This window comes from Penicillium cataractarum (assembly GCF_028827025.1).
Source record: "Penicillium cataractarum strain IBT 29864 chromosome Unknown utg000008l, whole genome shotgun sequence".
Taxonomy (NCBI): domain Eukaryota; kingdom Fungi; phylum Ascomycota; class Eurotiomycetes; order Eurotiales; family Aspergillaceae; genus Penicillium; species Penicillium cataractarum.
Window position 1 is genome coordinate 3,663,661 of NW_026622744.1, and position 20,476 is coordinate 3,684,136.

The 20,476-nt window shown below is 47.6% G+C and overlaps 10 protein-coding genes across 10 annotated transcripts; 4 read left to right on the top strand and 6 right to left on the bottom strand.

Moving 5' to 3' along the window:
• Positions 1-1,406: 1,406 nt before the first annotated feature.
• Positions 1,407-2,730, bottom strand: N7496_010410 (FAD-dependent oxidoreductase; the record flags this gene model as incomplete). The annotated part of the gene is made up of 3 exons (XM_056703323.1): positions 1,407-1,644; positions 1,730-2,148; positions 2,224-2,730. 3 exons carry the CDS (start codon positions 2,728-2,730, stop codon positions 1,407-1,409), a joined length of 1,164 nt encoding a protein of 387 aa, XP_056552323.1.
• A 279-nt stretch (positions 2,731-3,009) lies between these two features.
• Positions 3,010-5,060, top strand: N7496_010411 (Zn(II)2Cys6 transcription factor; the record flags this gene model as incomplete). The annotated part of the gene is made up of 4 exons (XM_056703324.1): positions 3,010-3,081; positions 3,148-3,565; positions 3,628-4,325; positions 4,389-5,060. The coding sequence occupies 4 exons, from the start codon at positions 3,010-3,012 to the stop codon at positions 5,058-5,060; spliced, it is 1,860 nt and encodes a 619-aa protein (XP_056552324.1).
• An 820-nt stretch (positions 5,061-5,880) lies between these two features.
• N7496_010412 (PAF acetylhydrolase family protein) lies at positions 5,881-7,035 on the top strand (the record flags this gene model as incomplete). Its single annotated transcript, XM_056703325.1, has 1 exon — positions 5,881-7,035. The coding sequence occupies one exon, from the start codon at positions 5,881-5,883 to the stop codon at positions 7,033-7,035; it is 1,155 nt and encodes a 384-aa protein (XP_056552325.1).
• A 467-nt stretch (positions 7,036-7,502) lies between these two features.
• N7496_010413 (uncharacterized protein) lies at positions 7,503-8,087 on the bottom strand (the record flags this gene model as incomplete). Its single annotated transcript, XM_056703326.1, has 1 exon — positions 7,503-8,087. One exon carries the CDS (start codon positions 8,085-8,087, stop codon positions 7,503-7,505), a length of 585 nt encoding a protein of 194 aa, XP_056552326.1.
• Positions 8,088-9,628: 1,541 nt separating this feature from the next.
• N7496_010414 (FYV10 family protein) lies at positions 9,629-11,021 on the top strand (the record flags this gene model as incomplete). Its single annotated transcript, XM_056703327.1, has 4 exons — positions 9,629-9,682; positions 9,741-10,280; positions 10,344-10,538; positions 10,590-11,021. The coding sequence occupies 4 exons, from the start codon at positions 9,629-9,631 to the stop codon at positions 11,019-11,021; spliced, it is 1,221 nt and encodes a 406-aa protein (XP_056552327.1).
• A 135-nt stretch (positions 11,022-11,156) lies between these two features.
• N7496_010415 (25S rRNA (uracil2634-N3)-methyltransferase) lies at positions 11,157-12,615 on the bottom strand (the record flags this gene model as incomplete). Its single annotated transcript, XM_056703328.1, has 2 exons — positions 11,157-12,118; positions 12,384-12,615. The coding sequence occupies 2 exons, from the start codon at positions 12,613-12,615 to the stop codon at positions 11,157-11,159; spliced, it is 1,194 nt and encodes a 397-aa protein (XP_056552328.1).
• A 785-nt stretch (positions 12,616-13,400) lies between these two features.
• Positions 13,401-14,766, bottom strand: gmtA (GDP-mannose transporter; the record flags this gene model as incomplete). The annotated part of the gene is made up of 5 exons (XM_056703329.1): positions 13,401-13,843; positions 13,905-14,276; positions 14,363-14,450; positions 14,516-14,698; positions 14,734-14,766. The coding sequence occupies 5 exons, from the start codon at positions 14,764-14,766 to the stop codon at positions 13,401-13,403; spliced, it is 1,119 nt and encodes a 372-aa protein (XP_056552329.1).
• A 1,235-nt stretch (positions 14,767-16,001) lies between these two features.
• Positions 16,002-17,055, bottom strand: N7496_010417 (ankyrin repeat domain-containing protein; the record flags this gene model as incomplete). The annotated part of the gene is made up of 3 exons (XM_056703330.1): positions 16,002-16,151; positions 16,300-16,998; positions 17,047-17,055. The coding sequence occupies 3 exons, from the start codon at positions 17,053-17,055 to the stop codon at positions 16,002-16,004; spliced, it is 858 nt and encodes a 285-aa protein (XP_056552330.1).
• A 409-nt stretch (positions 17,056-17,464) lies between these two features.
• On the bottom strand, positions 17,465-18,370 carry N7496_010418 (uncharacterized protein; the record flags this gene model as incomplete). Its single annotated transcript, XM_056703331.1, has 1 exon — positions 17,465-18,370. The coding sequence occupies one exon, from the start codon at positions 18,368-18,370 to the stop codon at positions 17,465-17,467; it is 906 nt and encodes a 301-aa protein (XP_056552331.1).
• A 956-nt stretch (positions 18,371-19,326) lies between these two features.
• N7496_010419 (thioredoxin domain-containing protein) lies at positions 19,327-20,016 on the top strand (the record flags this gene model as incomplete). The annotated part of the gene is made up of 1 exon (XM_056703332.1): positions 19,327-20,016. The coding sequence occupies one exon, from the start codon at positions 19,327-19,329 to the stop codon at positions 20,014-20,016; it is 690 nt and encodes a 229-aa protein (XP_056552332.1).
• Between the last annotated feature and the right edge of the window lie 460 nt (positions 20,017-20,476).

Genomic DNA, 20,476 nt, shown 5'->3' on the forward strand with positions numbered 1-20,476 from the left:
AAGATATTCGTATTTCAACTAGATAATCCTATTTTTTGATTTCCTACCTAACACCACTATCAAAAAATAACTGAATTCATTGAATACGATATAGTAGCTAGCTTAAGAAGGCTAATTTAGCCCGTTTAGTACGTGAATTCACCGTTCCTAGGGATAGCCTATCTAATCGACTCAAGGAGAAGACAGGCCCTAGTAGTGCTAAACGTGGTGTAGGATATAATCTATTGTCAACGGCAATCAGCCCAATTCGTCCCCTGTGCGTGCCCCCCGCACCGCGCCCGCGAGGCCATGACCCGTAAATAGTCGTTATTAAACTCTTGAACAAAACGCAAAGAGTTCTCCTTCCTCTGGGTCCTATGCTAGTGCCTACCTTGTAACAGTCGCTACTCTCATAGCAATCCCTACCCACCGTAGAGAAAATACGGAATTAGGAGGTTTGAATTTTCAGGAAGGCAAGGTCATCAATATCTCTTTTGCTTTAAATTATCCCTATTGAAGCAGTTGATTCGAATACATTGTTTACAATGAACATATCTTTCTTACTGAGACATTTACTGTCACTTATGGTTGAATAATAACGCATACTGAACATCTGAGTGTTCGTTAGTATGTTCATTCCTTAATTTATTGCGTGGCCCTAGGCTACATGTAGCCTCTAGCTAGTAAGGTCTTAGCGGTAGTCATCTTTTAGAGCGACCCGCCAGAAATCATGAAAATGCCTCATATGCCATTCAGGTTTAGTGCAATCCAGAGAAAACATAGACAACCGTCCTCTTCAGTAACTTGTCGAGCGGTAACTGCGTGGTACGTAGTTAAAAACTGTTTTAGAGCTTATAATAGCTTTTCCATTGTTAATATATGGTCTTCAAGTACATGATCGATCTATAACGTGTGTAACAATATATCATAGACAAGCAATTTTCATGGGTGATTGTCAGAAATAATTGTCGATGTTGGCCTGCCGTACAGTCGATTTCGAAAACAGATTACCCCTGGAACACACTGACTTTGTTTTTCGGCCCGTACCCGAGTATACACTAGTCTGTACCAGGAAAGGCTGTAAATAATCGTTTCCTAAGAATAGACTCATTAAAAAACTAGAACGACGGAATAACGTAAAATACTATATATTACATGTATTACCTATACACGGCGACCTGCGTGTCCCTCCATACTGTTTTTGGCTGGTTTGGGGAGCTGAGCAAGTGTTCTTTGTAGTAATTGTCGTATATTTTGTTGAAGTCATCCAGAAGACATTTTACCATTGGCTCATAATCTGCAGAATTGGTCTTAATCTTTTGTGGACGTCTCTATGGCTACCTGTATAAGGAAAGAACTATTTGGCTGGTTTAATGCCTTGGTGACACTGTAGCGTCCTAAAAAAAGGATCTCTTTTCAGAATTGACTTACGCCTCTCCACCATCAGCCCCCATTGCAGCCAACATCTCTTCCGCGCCTGCAGCTAAGAACATATGATGGGTCATCCAGTGACCTTTCTGAATTGTTTTCACCGCACGCGGCCGCATCGCCTCCTCGTATGCTAATGTTGCCGACTCCAGGTCATTGATGCCATGAGAAATGATGTGCTTCGCCAGATCGACGCTATCATGCATGGCATTGTTGACTCCATCTCCAGTTGGTACTCTATAGAAAAAGAAATAAAAGTCAGCGGGAAAGTCTTTCCCGTGGCGATCTGAGAAGAAAAAGAAACAGTTCGGTATGCACTTACGTCAAATGTACAGCATCGCCAACAAGTGTTACTCCCGAAACATGATTCCAGGACGGGATCGCATCTTCGGCCATGGTGTATAATGGCCATGAGCGAAACTTGCCATCGCATGACCGCACGAAGTCTGTCAGGTCACAATCCCAGCCTGCGAAATATTCTTGCAGCACGGTATTCCATAGGGCCGATGCACTCGCGAGGATGGAAGCTTCAGGTACAGTTTTCTCAGAAAGCCTTAGACCCACAGAAACGTGGTACGACCCATCACCGAGGCAATATAGGAATATTTGCCGCTCTGTGCCAAAGGCCAGATAATTTCCCCTCCCTGCCTTTAAGGCAGCCAACGGGTAGATTGGGTTCTCGGGCTTGATATAAGAAGAAAAGAAATGGATACCAGAATACTGCGGCTCGGAGGGCATAACCTATGACAATGGGATTATGAGCCAGGAATCTATTATCTCCACTGAAGCCATATCGAAATTGGAGACTTTACTCACTGTCGCTCGAATCTTAGACCAGGCGCCATCTGCACCAACCACCAGACGAAAACCAGATCTAGATGGCTGATTCTCGAAATGAGTCGTGACAGATCCATTGTCAACTCTCTCAATGCGTTGTATCTTGTGATCCCAAAGAATCCTAGACGCCGGAACTGAGCTTAGAAGTAGGCCTCGCAGATCCTTTCGATCTATCTCTGGCTCTTCTGTGTCTCCCTCGCGGGAGTAAGAAACATGGACCTTCCCTTGAGAATCGACTATTGTGAGTGGAACACCAAAGCGGGCAAGGGACTGGAATCTTGGAAATAAGCCGGCTTCAACGAGAGCGGCCTGGCCAGTGGTAGGGTGAAGATCGAGGGTACCACTGCTCTGATGTTCATTCGCCCACGTGGCAGAGACATCTCGTTCAAAGACAATATACGGTATTTCAGCAACCTCCAAGAGCCGTGCGAGAGTAAGACCTGCCGGGCCAGCGCCGACGATGGCGATGGGTGCTTGTGACTGCATTATGTTATGAGAGAAACTCGAAAACAAAGAACGAAAATTTTGATGCAGATGCAGACAAGAGGACGAGAGATGACATACTTATAGATTTATTCCACGTCAGTTAAATGCTGGAACTTTTCATGTCGGATGTTAGAACACATCGGAAGTTACTCTAAGATGTTGCGTTTCGGAGTTTAAGTCAATAGCTCGGAGATTCACTTTACTTATCCGCGAACTTCCGTAACCTCCGACTTTCCTAACGCCCGGGATTCTTTACCTTCAGTTACGTCCGACATCGAAATGACTACAAGCCAGGGCGATGAGAATACTGCCCTCTCCGAATATGCTTGCGACTCATGCAGATCAAGCAAGGTAAGCTCCGCGTTTTCACTTACTTCCGCGATCGAGAGATGGAAACAAACTAAACTACCTCGGCAGATTACTTGCTCTCGTGAACGGAATAGTTGCGAACGCTGCACGAAGAAAGGAATTTCTTGTATCTACTCGCGAGTAGGAATCATTCGTCGTGCTAGAAAACGCAAGCATGAGACACAGCAAGCTAGCGGCGCAATCACAACTCCTCGGCCCGCGCCTGGGTCTGATGATGGCTCGGCTTCCAAGATCCTGCGAAGCGACGGTCGCCCACAATCATATCTTGCCTCTGATATTGAAATGACCGAAGAATACTTAGGCAGTTCTAAAAGCCCGGATCTGCGAGGTCCATTCAACGCGCTGCTGATGCTGAACGAAGCCAGTACAGCCACGACTGTTAACGAGCCAACTGTGCTGGACAGTGCGAGGTCTGGAAAGACAACACGACTTTCATTCAAGAAGCACTCTATAGAATGGTCGAAAAGTATGGAGTTCACGAAAACCGTCCACTGCGCATATGGTTCCAGCTGCTAATGATGCCATTAGTTTTTGAGAACGCGTTGCGAGATAAAGAACCTTTGCTCAGTCCGGCACCTCCTGAAGTGGTACGCTCTCTGAAAGCGTCTCGCCCAGATGATATTCAAGAAAAAGCCTGGTTAGTGATGTACTACTGCATTATATTGAAAGTCACCGACGCTGTACATCTCAAAAGCCAGCTACGACAAGAGCTCTGGGCCTCACTCGGAAATATTAGCGTCCTGATGAAACCGAGCGACGCGAACGTCCAGGCTATTCTCATGGCTATTGGTCTCATACCGGACTTGATAGACCCCTCATTATGCTGGATGCTCTCTACAAGTGCCTGCAGGATGTTACAAGCCCTGGGTGTTACCCACGGAAGGATCGACGCTCAGGCTCGGGAACAGCGGCGGCTGAGGTTCTGGCAGCTTAATCTTGTTGACAAAGCGCTTGCTGTCATATTCGGTCGATCTCCAATTTTCCCTCAGAGGATGGGAATTGAGGTTGGTCTTCCGACATTGGAGCAGATCCGACCATCTACGCAGCACCGGACGTCAGATGGCAGTAAAGGGTATTTTGCATCGCACCTCATGTATCAGAAATTTCTGCTCTCAAAGGTCATGGGAGATATCTGGCAGTGCCTCTACGGTGGAATAGAGAGTCAAGATCTCGAAATAGAGTCGGTCATTGCTAATCTCGAATCTTGGTATGAACAGGCACACAAGGTATGTCTCAATCCTGCAGGGTTTGTGTTCAAATGCAATTAATGACACTTTAACCCGTTGCAGACTCTTGAAGCTGCAGCGATATCCGAAAAGCCATTTTGCAATGCACAAAATGCCAAGTCGATAGACATCGGTCTTCGTAGCCAGGATTTCCATTACCTTTATCTGCAGATCCTTCTGTTTCGAAAATCCCCACCCCGGCGCTTCCAGTGCATCACTAGCTCTAAGGAATTGCTCAGCCTACTTCTTCATCTATCCCCAGAGTCAGACGAGCCATATCACCCTTTTCTCTGGCAATTTCTTTACTCTCCATTCACTGCATTTTTGTTCTTATTTCGTGACATCTTACTCAACCCCGGCCGTGAATCTAGGGACAATCAAGAAGCTCTGGCTGCTATGGAGAATCTTCCGGAGTTCCTGGAAAAGATAGCCTCGCAGAATCCCCTTGCCACAAGGCTGAGGGAAGTTTCAAGAGTGCTCATTGGCCATGCGGAGTCTGTGTTGACTCAAAGTGGACAATCCCGGGCTGGATCAGATGGTCCAGTGACAGAATCGACTTTCACATCGAGTGAGACAGCGAATTCGTTCGACATGGATCTATTGTGCAACCAAACCGCAGATGCGGCAAGAAATCCTTTCTGTGACTTAAAAACAGATGATATATTCGAATCACTCACTAAAGATTTTGAGGGAAATGGACTGTTTGACTGGATGACTTGGCTGGGTGAGACGTGATGAGATCATGCGGATACAATGGAGACCGGAAGTCCCGGCAAAGATGCGCTTTCCCAAAGATAGCTCTATGCAGAATCACGGCCCTGGTTTTCTTTCGTGGACGCTAACATGCCGACTGGGCTAAAATTGAGAGTTCAGGCCTGCGGGAAAGTGGTCATCGAACCGGCTGTCAACTTAAGCCATACGCCGCCAGCTACCAAAAGCAGACTCATTCCGCAAAGCTCATATAACATCCGTTTAATGTAAATTCGACCCATGAGACAGATTGAGTGCGCTGGACAAGGGCCCTATGAGAGCAACAGAAAGGCAGGACAGCGAGCTTGGATTGAGCTAGATCGCCAGGGGCAACGACCCCGCCTTCAGAGGCCCCTGCCTAGAACATTCTGTACAGGTTTACAGTATTTTACAGACGCTTTGAACCTAATACACCACAAGACAAAATACTCTCAAGCAGCGACCGTTTCAGCGTAACCAAATACGGATCAGCGTATACTCGGGTACGGGCCGAGAAACACAGTCAGTATGTCCAAGGGGTAATCTGATTTCGAAATCCACTGTAAGGCCCCCCATCAAGGTCAAGAGCCTCTTGTCGGGCAAAGTACATCCAATTCACCAAATCATCGACCAGGGGGTGTCTTGGAGTTCCACAACGGAACTAATCAGGTATTCAAATGTTAACTACATAGGAGATGGGTCATTAGCCAGTGCCTTGACCTAGCCAAATATAAATACAGGACTGTTTGCCGCTGGATCCCACTGATAATTCCATCTCGTAACATCTATGTCTTTTTCTTATCCTGCTCGCCAAAAAGCTGCTAAGATGATTCTAGCCATCCTATACTCCGTGAACCTTTTTCTCATCGGGCTCGGGAAAACGGCAATTATTCCTCTTCCTTCAAGCACAGGACCATGCGACGTCACGCTTCAAGCAAGTGAACTAGTCGACCTATCTCGAACCGATCCCTTTGACCCAAAAGGAGGGAAACGTTCTATCATGGTCACCACATTTACACCCGTTAATTGCGGGAGTGTACTTTCTACATATTACATTCCAAATGCAACAGCCAAGTATGAAGATGAGACTTTCCAGTCTTTTGGAATACCTCCAGGAACGTTTGAGTCCTTTCGTATCCAGACTCAGACACAGCAGCAGTCAGCGTCTTCCAGTCTTCACGGAGATCATCCAGTTGTGCTTTTCACACCAGCTCTAGGATTCTCAAGATTGATGTACACATCGCTGCTTCAGGATATTTCCAGTAACGGATTTGCCGTTATCTCCGTGGACCATCCGTACGATGCTGACATTGTGGAATATCCCGATGGTCACACGGTCATCGGAATACTCGGAAACATCAGCACAGATGCAGAGTTTGTTTCAGCAATGAACGTTCGTGTTCAAGATATGATATTTTTACTTGATCAAATTCACGACGGAAAAGTGGTCAGAGACATATTCCCTTTGTCACTGGAAAATTCACATCTACTCTCTCTTGATCGAGTAACTATCTTTGGCCATTCCCTCGGCGGAGCAACGGCAGCACAGGCAATACTGGTTGACGATCGATTTGCTGGGGGTATCAATCTAGATGGTTCACTGTGGGGATCGGTCGTGGATAAAGGACTATCAAGTCCGTTCCTGCTTTTCGGTAACGCAAACCACACCCAGGCAACAGACTCCAGTTGGGCAACTTTTTGGTCCAATTTACGAGGATGGAAACGTGAGCTACAACTCGCACAGTCTCAACACTATACCTTTTCCGACCTTCCAGTGCTTGTCGATGCTCTGAGTATCTCGGATGAGGCTAGACAAATTATCGAGGCCGGTTATATTGGGACAATAGGCGCGTTGCGGGCTAAGGACGTTGTTGCCTCGTATATCATTGCCACACTGCAGTACTTTGTTTATGGGCGCGAGTCAGACTTACTGAGTGGCCCTTCTGTAGCGTATCCTGATGTAACCTTTGTGTCTTCCTGACTAGACAAATGACGTTTCAGATGATATCTGGCATTTTGAACCAGATATGTATGTCCGTATCTAAGAGCTATTGAAATCACAGTATCGTTGAGAAATTTGCTATACTTGTTAGAACTTGATAATATTGAGGCAGATCACTGCTTATAGTGGGCGGCGGTCATGTTTCATTAGAGGATCTGCTTAGATCTGCTTGATGAGAGAAGTGAGTTGCCCCTAAAGATAGATGTTATAATTCATTGGTTGCTACAATGTCAGTTCTTTCTCCCCCTAGGACTTTGGATCATCGCAGAAGTATAATGTTTGAATATACCATGCCAAATGTATGCTAAACCAAAGCTATAGTCGTTCACTTTATCTATTACACCTGTTTGACTTGGTAGCCCTTCATGCACGGTATCTGGTATTATGTATATTGATAAGTCTGTAATAAAATACAATTCGTATAAGATTGACATATGCGTATCATATCATTCTAGCTCATGGGTATCCGTCCGTGTCTGTCTACTTTTAGGCGTATCGCCCGCAAGCTCAACAGCGCTTCCACCCTTTCCAGCTGGTAGTTCATACTTCTGACCATCAATCCCTAGTTCCGGTAGCTCTGGGTATGTATTTTTCCTTCCACCATCTTCTTGTGCGACTGCTCTTCGCTTTCGCTTGTAACGATATAGAATGAAAGCTGAGAGTGCTAAGAGAAGCACGCCTAGTGCAACTCCAACCCCAATTCCCGCCGATGCACCCACAGACAAGCCCGTAGATTTTGCTTGTGATGAGGTATTTGTTGCGTTCGAGATATTTTCACTAGAGCTCGACGTCGGGTTTACCGAAGTAGTACTTGATGTGGAGGTGCCAGAGATCCTAGAGTCGGTCTGAGTTTGGGAGACGACGACTGTGCTGGATGATGGTCTTAATTCGGTATAGGCCAATTCAGCCGTGGTGGTCGTGGCCAGTTCAGTCGTCCCGGAAGTCCTGAATGTTGTCGCGACGGAGGTGGATATTTTTTCGGCAGATTCAGTCGTTGAGGAAAGGCTGAGTATTGACACGGACTCTGACATATTTGTCAAGGCAGAGGCATAGGCCGGAAAGTGTGACAGGGAGGTGGAAGATATACATAGGATGGAGAAATAGGGGCTGGAAAATAAAACAATAGACTACTGATATGTAGAGTAGGGCGTCGAGGAAGCTGAGCCTAGTCAAAGGGCTTAATCCATACTAGTTGATGCAGGGCTATCCTCAACAGCGTTAGGAGTATGTGATATGCGTTGTCATTGGATGACTGGAGTAGTATGAAACCAAGTGTAGACAGGGGTGGGTGTCTCGGGCTCTAGTTGTCATGGAATCATGGATTATGATGGACGCCAGAGGACGTTCAGAAAGGTGGGCCAGAAGTTATGATCTGTGATTCAACTTTGTTGACATAGAACCTGCGGCGGTGGACAAGGAGGCATAATTATTCGGCTTTTTAGAGTGAAAGAGGATATGTTCAAAGCTAATTAAGTCGTGCATGCCTCTAAGTACAGCTAGTTGTTGGGGGCCAAAAGTCGGGTCTTCTACAGAGCGAGGTCATCTCGGCTAGTGAGGCTAGGTCCGGAGTCGCAATTTGGTCTCGTTACGAACGTCACAAAAAAGTAACATAGAAAAAGACAGGAAGCGGTAAAGACTGATGCTGAAAAGGGTTCTAGTAAGCTAAAGAGAGACGTCACTTGAAAGCCCTCAGAGGAAGTATACATCTATCTGAAGTCTTTGAAATACTCGATCATCATAGCAGAGAAGTGAACCAGGAAGGACGCTTTCAGTTTAGGCAAACTAGTTAGATGGTACATAGCAGCAAGAGATAGGCAAGAAAGATATACAACGACATAAAAAAGGAACGTCAGCTACAGGGTTCGAACCTGTGCCCCCGAAGGGACTTGATGCCTAAACATGAAGGGGTTTCCCCCAGCCCTGACTTTAGAGTCGGGAGGTTCAAGTCAAGCGCCTTAGACCACTCGGCCAAACTGACATGTCAACGTAATTTGCGCTAAAGCGATTTCCGATCCCGAGGGTTGGGTGACGTATTGGGTAAATGTATACTCAGTGCAGAGTGTGCAAGTAGGAGGGCGGTGTTTTGAGTGTGGAGGATCCGAAATTTATGATAAGAGACTGATAAAGAAGTATAGGTTTGTGGACAGTCGAGTGCTCATGCTAGTAGAACATGTCAACTGTAACATACAACTAGGAATGAGTACTTTGACTTGACGACTGGATGTGTGTCATTAGGGCGATGAAGAGGCTATTCTCGAAGATGGTAGGGTTTCATTTGAAGTATACATTTACTATACTGCTAAAGATTCAAGATACAGTGCAGAGAAACATTTAGAATTCAGCAAGTATACCCAGACTTCTCACCGCCCACGGAATCCTCCGTATCGATAACGATATTGATAACGAAGTCGAGATCTCGTGACCAGACCCATCCGTTCTCTCCGCATTTCCCCTCCGGCACATCACCAGACCTTCTCCCAACTCCGACTTCCTGGCTGAGAAGAAGACGAGAGAGAAAGCCAGAAAGCATCCCTCCGTCGAAGAGCGAAACATATCATATCCAACCGCCACCATGGCTGCCGAGCTGACCTCTATAAAGCTCAACCCGGAAAGCCATCTGATCTTGGTACGATCGCGCAGCTCCGCAGTAAAGACGTCACCAGCTGATTGCCCGCTTTGTACAGGACCAACCACTCCTCCGCCTCCCCCATGAACTGGCTCGACGAAACTTCAAGACCGTCCAACGAGTAGTCGAGCGAGAGAAAGAATATGTTCTGCCCGCACTCAAAGAGGCGGCAAACGCCTCCTTATCCAATACTCACACGCCGGATCAGACACTCGCAGCACTAGATGCTATGATAGCTCGCATGCAAGGACTGAAGCGGAAGATGCAGAGCCTCCAAGAGGAAGAGAAGAAGATTCAGACGCAATCGAGGAAACGTATTCAGCATCTGGAGGCGCTGTACCAGATTCCGAGTCTGGCGGATGTCAAGTATGATCAATGGTCACGCGTGCGTCTGGATCGATTGCTGGTGGACCATATGTTGCGGTCGGGATACTCTGAGAGTGCGAAGCAGCTAGCTCAGGAGCGGGACATAGAAGACTTGGTTGATCTGGATGTCTTTACACAGTGCCAGCGGGTCGTGGAGAGCTTGCACCGGGGAGAGACTAAAGAAGCGCTGCAGTGGTGTGGTGAGAACAAAGCTGCTCTTAAGAAGAGCCAGGTATGCGACAATGTTCCATGTTTGGTTAATCTGGATCCAAAGCCATTCTAACAAGTCTTACAGCACAATCTTGAATTCGAGCTTCGGCTACAGCAGTACATCGAAATGGTCCGGACACAGGACCCATCAAAGAAAATCGACGCCATCAACCATGCCAGGAAGTATCTAGTCTCAAACCAAGACCCAGACAGCAAGGAAATCCAACGGGCAGCAGGAATGCTGGTCTTTGCTCAAGATACCCGGGCAGAACCATACAAGGTACGCAGTGTCCAACTACCAACTCAGTCTACCTAGACTAACAAGAGACAGACATTCTTCTCGCATGAACGGTGGAAGTTCCTCTCAGACCTCTTCATCCAAACACACCATGAACTCTTATCCCTCCCGTCGCAGCCATTATTACACATAGCCCTCTCTGCGGGCCTATCTGCGCTCAAGACGCCACTGTGTCACTCCGCCTACACTTCCTCCAGCTCCAACTCCCAGTCTACCACGACTTCCGTCTGCCCCATCTGCTCTACTGAACTGAACGAGTTGGCGCGCAAGATGCCGTATGCGCACCACTCGAAGAGTTACGTGGAAGGTGATCCGATCGTGCTGCCTAATGGTCGTGTCTACGGTAAGGCGCGACTATTGGATATCAGCAAGAATGTCGGATCCGTCGAGTCGGGTAAAGTCAAGGATCCCACGACGGGCGAAGTCTTTGACGAGAGCGAGATGAAGAAGGTGTACATCATGTAACAGGGTTGGAGGGTAAATCAACCTCATCCTATGAAGCGAAATACCACCATATCTCGTCTCGGCCAGAATCTCGTCTGGAATGACCTGGAATACAAACCAAATGTCTTCTTAATTCTATATCCTTAGCAACTCAAACTACTCACTATCACTATCCCCCTCTCTGGCCCTCTTCTTCTTCTTCCCCCGCGGCTCCTCCCGCTTAACCTCAAAAACATACATCCTAGCCAACCTATCCTCCCCACGCCATCCACCTCTCCCACCATCCTTCCCTTCAACTTCACCCAGCGTTCGCGCATGCGAATACCCCTCGTACTCAGCCCAGGGGAACTTGAAGCTCGTAACAACCTGTAGTCCCGCATGGCGGGCCAAATCCTTGATGTTCCACAGGGTATACGGCTCACCCTCGAATAACGAAACGAGGATTTGACCGGGACCGGTGCGAGTGGCTTTGCCTGAGGTTTGGGCGTCGTTATCGCCGTCTTCGTTGCCCTCCTCTTCGGAATCAGAGTCTTCGTCGGAATCTTCTTCCCACTCCTCGTCGTCTTCATCCACAGGTGCCGGCGCTGTAGAAAGAAGGGGTACACAAGCCTTGAAGAAGGCTACCAGTAGTTCCTGGTTTGCGCGTACTTGTCGATTGACATCCGTAGAGAGACCGCCTACATGTGGGAAGTTGAAAGAAATCACGTCCCATGGTCCGCTAGGTGGTGATGCAGCGGGAGTAGACTGCCCTTGCGCTTGAGCTTGCTGGTGGAGCTTCCAGGCCGGAATTTTGGGTTCTTTGCGAGGGAAGCCCGTGCGAATTTCTTTGCCGCCACCTGCTGGAGAGCCGAGCTTACGGGCGTCGACGGAGAAGAGAACCTTTGGAGTTGGTTTTTGCGTTGATGATGTGGTTTGAGCACTGGGTTCAGAGGCCTTGTCTTCTTCTGCATTCTCGGATTTAGACTGGGCCTTTGGTTTTGAAGAGATTAGGATCTCTTGGATATGTTGCTCGGCTTGTGGGTATTTGCCGAAGAGAGTCTCTTTCGAGTCATAGCATGTTGCGCATAGTTTGCGGCATTTGTATTGTTTTGCCAGAGAACGGGCAAAGGAGAAGTCACCTGGGGAGATATTAGCTTGCTTGTACAGAAGAAATATTAAGATATCTGAAGAGATGCGGGAAATATGGATGAGCGAAATATAAGCCTGGATGGATCGTTCCTGTCCGTGTCTTGTATCTTGCCCCCACCCCAATTCCAGATACCAAGGCCTGGGTATATCACAGAACCCAAAAATCCATGAAGACAAGCCAGGGATAATAACGATTTGCAATACAAATTGAATATACTCCATCTCAAAAGAACGCAGAATACAAAAAGCACTTACCCTCTCCAACCAACAAAATGCGATCCCCTCTCAAAAACGGCACAATAGGCCTCTGATTCGCCTGAAGCGACTGCTTCTTCTGACTGCCCTCTTTACCAGCTCCACCACCAGCAGAATCAGGCTTGGAAGCCCTATTCTTAGCCTGCGATGCTGGAGCAGGGCCAGGCTTGGCTGGACCGCTGGGGCGATTGGAGCGTGGCGCGGGGCCGCTCTTTTGCTTTTTGCGAGGCATGGCTGGAATTATTAAGGAGTTTATCGATAGATTTTCGAATTGAGAATGGAATTGATGTATTCAATAGCCCGTGGAAGTGGCGAGTCGTGGCGTGTAGCTTGTGAGTATACTCCGGAGAATAATAAGTCGAGGTGAAAAACGGGGCTGGCTTCGGGCGATCAAAGTTCCGGGCTTTTCTTGGGTCCTCCGGCACTCCAGCACTATTACACTTCAACATACTACTGCTATTTGATTGAAAGTTAAAGCTGAAATTTTACATTTGTAAGTATTGAAGGGAAAGACACGTTCTATTTCAACATGGCATAGCTATATACAGGAACAAAAAGCAGACCGGGCTATGCCCGCAAGAAACACACCGGAAAATTACTAAAACTATAGCCCAAAGGCCGGGCTCTTCTGTCAGCCTCCTCTTTTATTCTCCTCTTGTCGAAAGGGAAGAGAGGCATACTGAAGACAGAAGAGAAAAGGGTCGAATCGAAGAAGAAAGAAAAGAAAATCCACCAACACCGAAAGCATAGTATCGACCCTTCAACCCACGAAAGCATGGGCATCGGCAGCTGCAATGAAACGTGAATCATACACATGCAAGAAAGTAAAGTTCCCCCACTGTATTTTTAGGGAAGCGGTGATGCACGGGGTCCCAGGTCACCCTTAGTACTCAAAGGATGACCTGCTGGACAAGGACGAGAACAAGAACAACAAGGAAAGGTCATTTCATCTCTTTTCTCTGCTTTTGGCGCAGCTCCTGTCATTGAACTATTCAACTCGATGATAGCCCAGCTGGCTCAAGAGCGCAGCGAGTCACGCATGCTCTGACTGCTGGCACTGACCAGAGGGTTGGAAGTAGGGAGAATGCCGGTCTTGGGCTTGGCGTTCTGCTTGATCTTGGCAACGGCATAGACAATACCGGACACGAAGCCGACGACAATGGCAGAGACACTGGGGAAGGTGACGGGGGCGTCGAAGAAGACCAGACCAGAGACGGCAATGGGGAGCTTGTTCAGAGCACCGACCATGGAGTAAGTGGTGGAGGAAGTGACACGCACGCACCAGGCGGAGGTGTAGGAGATGAAGACGGAGGAGACACCGGTGATGATCATGGCGAAGAAGATGCCGTTGCGGTTAGCCTCGGGGAAGTTACGGGCCAGGTTGGCAGCGGACCAGTCCTCGACGAGCAGAGTGGCGACGATGAGAACGGGGATGGAGAGGAGGTTGTTGTAGAACATGGCTGTATTGAGAATTAGTATGGCAATTCATTGTGCATCGCAAAGACAGGGGGAAATACGTACTGTCAAAGTCCTTGAAGTTGGTCAACTTGATGCGCTTGCGCATGCCGAGCACGTAGGAAGAGGTGCAAAGGCAGTTGATCATCATCCAGACGTAACCAGCATTCAGAGTGGAAACCTTGCTGCTGGTATCGCCGCTGCTCTCAACGGCGTGCTTGATGTCGGCCCAGGCGGCGATGATGGAGCTGAGAACCATCAGACCGAAGGAGAAGAGGGTCATGTTGGTGACGGAGCCACCGAACCAGAGAACCTCACCATAGGCGATCAGGATGATGGTCAAGTTCTTGAAGATGGTATAGACAGGGATGGACAGGAACTGGAGAGCCTTGGAACCGGTGTAGATCATGCCGATCAGCAGGAGGGTAATGGGGAACCCTATCAGAGGAAAGAACAATGTTAGCTAAGATTCCTATTGTCACTCAAGATTGTAAAATTGACTGGAAGGGAGGGGAAGATCATACACTTCCTGGCCTCGTCGGTGCTGAAGTCCCGGTAGGTAATAAGACCCATAGACTTGCACGTTTGGATGGCAAAGATACAGACGATGGACTATTGCCGAATAATTAGCAAATTAGACAGGCCATTGCACCCCGATAGATATCAAGACCACATACCTGGATCATGAGCAGCAAAAAGTTCAAGTTAAAGTCCAATCCCGACAGAACATACTTGTTCATCACGGTCATCAGGATGGAAGAGCCGCAATACGCCAGAACCGGAAGGGCAGGGTTGTTCGATAGAGAGGAAGGCGGGGAACTAGCAGCACGAGTCAAAGGAGGAGGCGCCGCCTCGAATTCCTTGCTTCCCCCTGATCGAGCTTGTCCATCTCGACGGTGTAGTCGTCAGTCTTCTTGTCTTCGACCATGGTGGCGGAGTAGCCCCGAGCGGGTTAATTGGGGAAGTTGTTGGGAAAGAAGGGAGGAGGTCAAAGGCGACGCGGAGTAAAGCGAAAGAAAACGCCTGGGAATGAAGCGCAAAAATCCCAAAATGGTCGAGAGATGAAGCGGAGTTGAGACAGCGGAGCGTACACGACGCGCGAAGGAGAAAACACCCTCAAGGGGAGCAAATCTTTTGGCCGCAACCAGCCTGCTTACCTCAGCAGGGGGCTTAGGGGGCTGACTCAGCTAATTTCAACCTCAAATGTTGAATGCTCGGACCTATAAAAACTGTACTAGGACTCAATAAGTTAGTGAGAAAAAGACTTGGTTAAATTAGACACGTCAATTTTGAAAGATAAGCCTTCAAATGGGTTCTCTCATTAGCCAGCTTCACAAAACTCGGCTAAAATTGGAGCAGAGTCCACCAAACCCCTGTATGTACCAGCAAAGCACCAGTAGGGCAGGAACGCAGTATTTCTGCATCATCACTTCCGAGAAAAGTAAAAGAAAAGCGGATTATAATCATTTGAATCTTGTGCAAATTACTAATGATATTATTTGGATGGCGTTACACACTCAAAACTACGGTATTTGTATCATGTAGTCAATCATGATAACCCTTCCAGAACCTCAGCCTGTCGAGTCGCCCAATACTTCCTTTTTTCATACCAATCCCTGTCCACTGGAAGGGGATAGTCGTACTTGTCTGGATTTTGATAAACCCATTCCACCCACGCTGAGTAGACTGAGCTTTGGGGTAATCCACCTACCTCTGGCCCGTCCTCCCAGTACCAATACCGGTCTCGCTCTTCTTCGATTCGAAAATTCATCGATGTAGTGTTACATGGGCTTATCGAATTGGTCGTAAAAGGAGCTCGTTGAAGTCTACCGGTAGCTGGATCCCACAACCACCAAGATTCCTCGCACTTGAAAGGTGTGTCTGGGGTCCAAAAGTCGCCGATCAAACTCAACCATCTTTCTTCGACTGATTCGTTGTCTGGATTGAAAGACCTATTCCTCATGGTCTCCTCGAGAATTGCCACGAATTCAATCTCCTCGTCAATAATTTCATCGACTTCTGCATCCTCCATGGGCTCATGAGTCATGGCGGACACTCTCCGGCAGCAGACATGGGTCATATCAGCCAATTCAAATTCCCGCAAACGATATATCTCAAACAATGCTTTCTGTGAAACTATCTGTCCTTGGATCTCATTGAGCATTAAGAGACATTCCAATATCCATATATAGCACTTATCGTAGTATCCCCGTCGAGAAAGCAACTGAAGAATTGCAGAGCATCCATCAGGAGCACAAGGGCAACGGCAATTGTCATGAATCGAAGTGTCTGCGCCTTGGTGGAGAAGTTTGGCTATGACGGCAAGAATACTCGAGATTGATTTGAGCCGATAAGAATTAGGAGTGACAGCATCCTTGTGAGATATAGAAATATAAGAACGTCGTCCGTCGGTGTATGCTTTTTGCAATGCTGTTTCACCTTTGTTATTCCGGTGATTAACATTACACCCTCGGGCCAGGATGTTCGCGATTTGACCACTCCAATCCGGAAAGAAGGTCATCAAAGCAGTCTCGCCATTACTGTCGCTATGATCAATTTGTTGAAATCCCGCATCAAACAAATGATCTATCCACTCTGAGTTTGGAGCATGATGTAGTAAAGTCTTGCCATCCTCGAATAGCATGTTCTTGTCAACTCCCAGGTTAAGCATCTTACCAAGCTCGGACGACTCTGGATTACCCTGTCGTGCAGACATGAGATGATGCAGTTCACTTTGTATAAATCCGTCAGAGGCACGTGCGGTTGCACGAAGTAATGTGAGAGCTTCGGCTGCCACATCCCAGTGGTTCCAATTCAAAGCCCACTCTATAAAATCTAGATGCCCCCCCTTTAATGGGTTTGCTCCGGCCTCGAGAAGAATTCTCACCGACTCGGTACATCCATAAGCTGCAGCATAAGTTAGGGGGCTGTTGCCATCAATGTCGGGTTCATTGAAGCCGGTGCCACCAAAGTCAGAATGTGTCTCTAATAACAGCGAGAGCACATCTGATCGTAGGACAGCGAGGTGAAAGGCTGTTTGACCGAGAAAATTCTTTCCTTCAAGGCACTCCAAATGCTCCAAGAACTTCGAAATCTCAGCGTTAGAGCCACAAAGAACACTGTCCATCAGGGGAGTCTGGCCCCAAACCCCTGGACATAACTGTTAGACACAGTACGCTACGTTCAACGTGACATTAGCCAGACTTACCGTAAGCATTTTTGGAACATTCCTTAAGAAATCTGAGAAGGAAGGGCTCGCTTTCGCCGCCTCGACTTGCATGGATGCAGAAGCCAGCCAAACAACTAGAAGGATCTGTGTGGCTAGTGTCTAAAGAGCAGTCGTATCCTGATGCAAGCAGTTCCTTTACCAATGCTAAATGAATTCCGTCGACATTGAATCTCGCAACACGTGATAGAAGTCTATGTACTCCAGGCCGTTAGTAACTAGAGATGAACAGTGCAGATGTTGGGTGGCCTATCAACTTACGGTGTTTTGGCGTTTATTGACGCACCACAATTGCACAAGACCTTTATAAACTCAAGAACTAGGGTTGGGCTGCACATTGAACGCTTCAAAATTCTCTAGGTCTTTGTCAGTAGAAAGTACTTCCAAGGAGCAAACCTTATCAACATACCTCGAGCCATGTCGCTCCGTCAGGGAAGGTATCACACGGCGAGATGACCCCTCTCTGAAATAATTTGAAGAGCTTGTTGGATGCTTTTTGAATGTCAAGTTGTTCAATTTCACATTTGTACACCAACTGGAATCCGGGCGAAGTGTTCTTAACCAGCCGTTGAAAATGAAGGCTAGGGCTGATAGAGAAGCCACAATTTCCCCAAGAGAGATCTAGATCTGCCTGGAAAGCCCAGAGTAAGCCAAATCTGGCAAGCCCTATAAAATATGATGTTCGCCGTTGCTTCTGGTTGGAATAGTTGGTGAGAGTTTTTGAAGCCACACGTGGTGTGCTGGTTTCAGTTTCAGTTGACAGGCTTTGGGAGTCCCTCGTCGTGGAAACAGAGTCTATGCTCATCGTTTGCAAGGAAGATGCGTTTTCAAGTTGTTTCCACACCAATTTGGTGTTAACCATAGTATGTGTTGAAGTCACGGAATTCTGATAAAGCAAGAGCATCTGGATATATCCCGAAACCTTAGAGAAGATTCTCTCCAAGGTCTTTTCATCTTTCAAGCTGAGAATCGCCTTCCGAGTCTTTGTCAATTTTGAATCGCCTTGCTCAGGTGTCAACTTTGTCATGAGGTCATCAAGTGCAGTCATTTGCGAATAGCATTCATCAATCACCATCTGTAGGGCGGATGAAGCTTGTGGATTGAAGTGGCCAAAGTCGATATGGAATTGGATCCGACCCAATGCGTCGATGAAGAGAGGTAATTGGATTCCGATATCGCGTAGGGTTTCTGGAGCTTCGTCGACACAGCGAATATAGTGGTTCACTCGCTCGAAGACTTTGGTAGTAAAATCTACCAGTTGGACGACGGACGAGACAGCGCCTAGCACTGTCAAGGGATCCGCCATTTTGACAGCGTTGGTAGAGCAACGATGAATCTAGGAAAGCGAGAACATCGAGTGAAGAGAAGAAACTCCGAGATGGCGTCTAAAAAGTGCCCAATGCCTCAAGTCTAATGAGGCTGGGTGAAAGGCGGGGCTGAAACTGGGCGATACGCTGCATAATTAGGGGCTTGGACATCCAACAACCAATAGCGCTTGTCTTGCGCCAAATCAGATTGCACCACAGGGCCATGCATTGTGGCGGAGTGCCGCGAGGCAGATGAGAGACTTAAAGAGATAGACACGTCTACTGCCATTTCCTCCAGTCAGGTCATGTCCAAGAATCACTATGAAAGGCGACCTATTAGCACATGGATGCTTCATCGTGTTTGGTCCTGTATTTAGTCGTGAGGCTCATAACGGCGGATAGAAGCTTTTGGAAACCTACAAATTCTTGGAAACAACAGGGTTATTTGACTCTAATATAACCCAAGAGGTCTAGTAGGTCTCTGTTGTATATTTTTCAACCACTTTCACCCCGAAATTAGAAGACCGAGAGATGCCAGAGTAGTTTCTGAGAATGGAATACGATATTTACTCCGATGCTATGCCAAAACGCTCCCAATTCCAAATCGATTGAGTGTTTAATACCTTTAAAAACAAGAAAGACTCTATTCGCAAAGAATACTATATATGCACAATGATCAAACCTATTTACCCATATCTAGTAGATAGTACGTAAGAAGTAGCTCAACCCATAGGACCAAGAGCTACCGGGTGGAGCAACCCCCGTGCCCCTCTAAATTAATTTGCATCCTCCAACCTTCCTCCAACATCCCCCTCAATTCGAGCAACTCCAATTGAACAACCACAAAAACACTTAAATAAGTGTCAAACCCACTCAATTGACCATTGACCATCCGGAGAACCTACCATCCACCATCAATCACACACACACACTCCTACACACCCGTCCCGCAAAAATGCCCACCGACTCCGACGACGAAGCCCTCTTCGCAGCCCTCGAAAACGAAGAGGACCCCAGCTACCGCGACACCCGCATCCAACAACTAAACGCAGAATTCGCCTCTGGCAAGAACAACCGCAGCACGGATGCTCCCTCCTCCACCAGCACCGTTCCTCCCACTTCCACCTCTGCAACGTTGACGCACAACGACTCCTACCCAACCCTAACAACCGACCAATCAGTGCTCGACCACACAACATCCTCAACACGCAGTCTAATCCACTTCTACCACCCGGACTTCACGCGCTGCTCGATAATGGACCGCGCACTGTCCCAACTAGCACCGCACCACCACGAAGTGCGCTTCGCGCGGGTAGACGTGCGCAACACGCCGTTCCTCGTTGAGAAACTTGGTATCCGGGTGTTACCGTGTGTGATTGGGTTTAAGGATGGGGTTGGTGTGGAGAGGGTTGTTGGGTTTGAGGGGTTGGGGGAGAGGGGGTTTGATGCTACGGATAGTGGGTTTAGAGTTGGGGTTTTGGAGAAGAGAATGGTTGGGAAGGGGGTTTTTGTGGGTGTTAAGGTTGGGGAGGGTGGGGGGGGAGTGGTGAGGATGAGGATGAGGAGGATGAGGGGGGTAGGAGGAGGGGGAATGGGTTTGGGTTTGCGGGGAGGAAGGGAAAGAGTATTCGGAGTGGGAGGGTGAGGAGGGATGAGGAGGAGGATGATGATGATGATTGGGATTGAGGAGAAAAGAAGGAGAAGGTGGAATTGGGGGTATAAACGAGGATAGAGGAGTTGGCTCTTGTTAATGGATGCTTGTATATGTTGATATTAAGTATGACATACCTCTTGATGATATGATATACAGGAAAGAGGATCTATATACCAATCAAAAGAAACCAAAAGACTTACCATCATGAGCACTCTATGGATATACAACTACACAGGATACAAAACCAGAACCAAACACAGCCAGACCCTCGACCAAGGGAAATGAATTGGAGTCGGACCCTCGAAAAAACCACAGAGCACTAACACTGCATCATGATAGAATTACAGGCAAATATTCAATGAAGAAAAGCAGAGGCTAGAGACCATGAGCACAGCAGCCAGCTTGATGGCGAGTCCAAAAAAGAGCAACGCAAAACACTAAGAAAAAAACA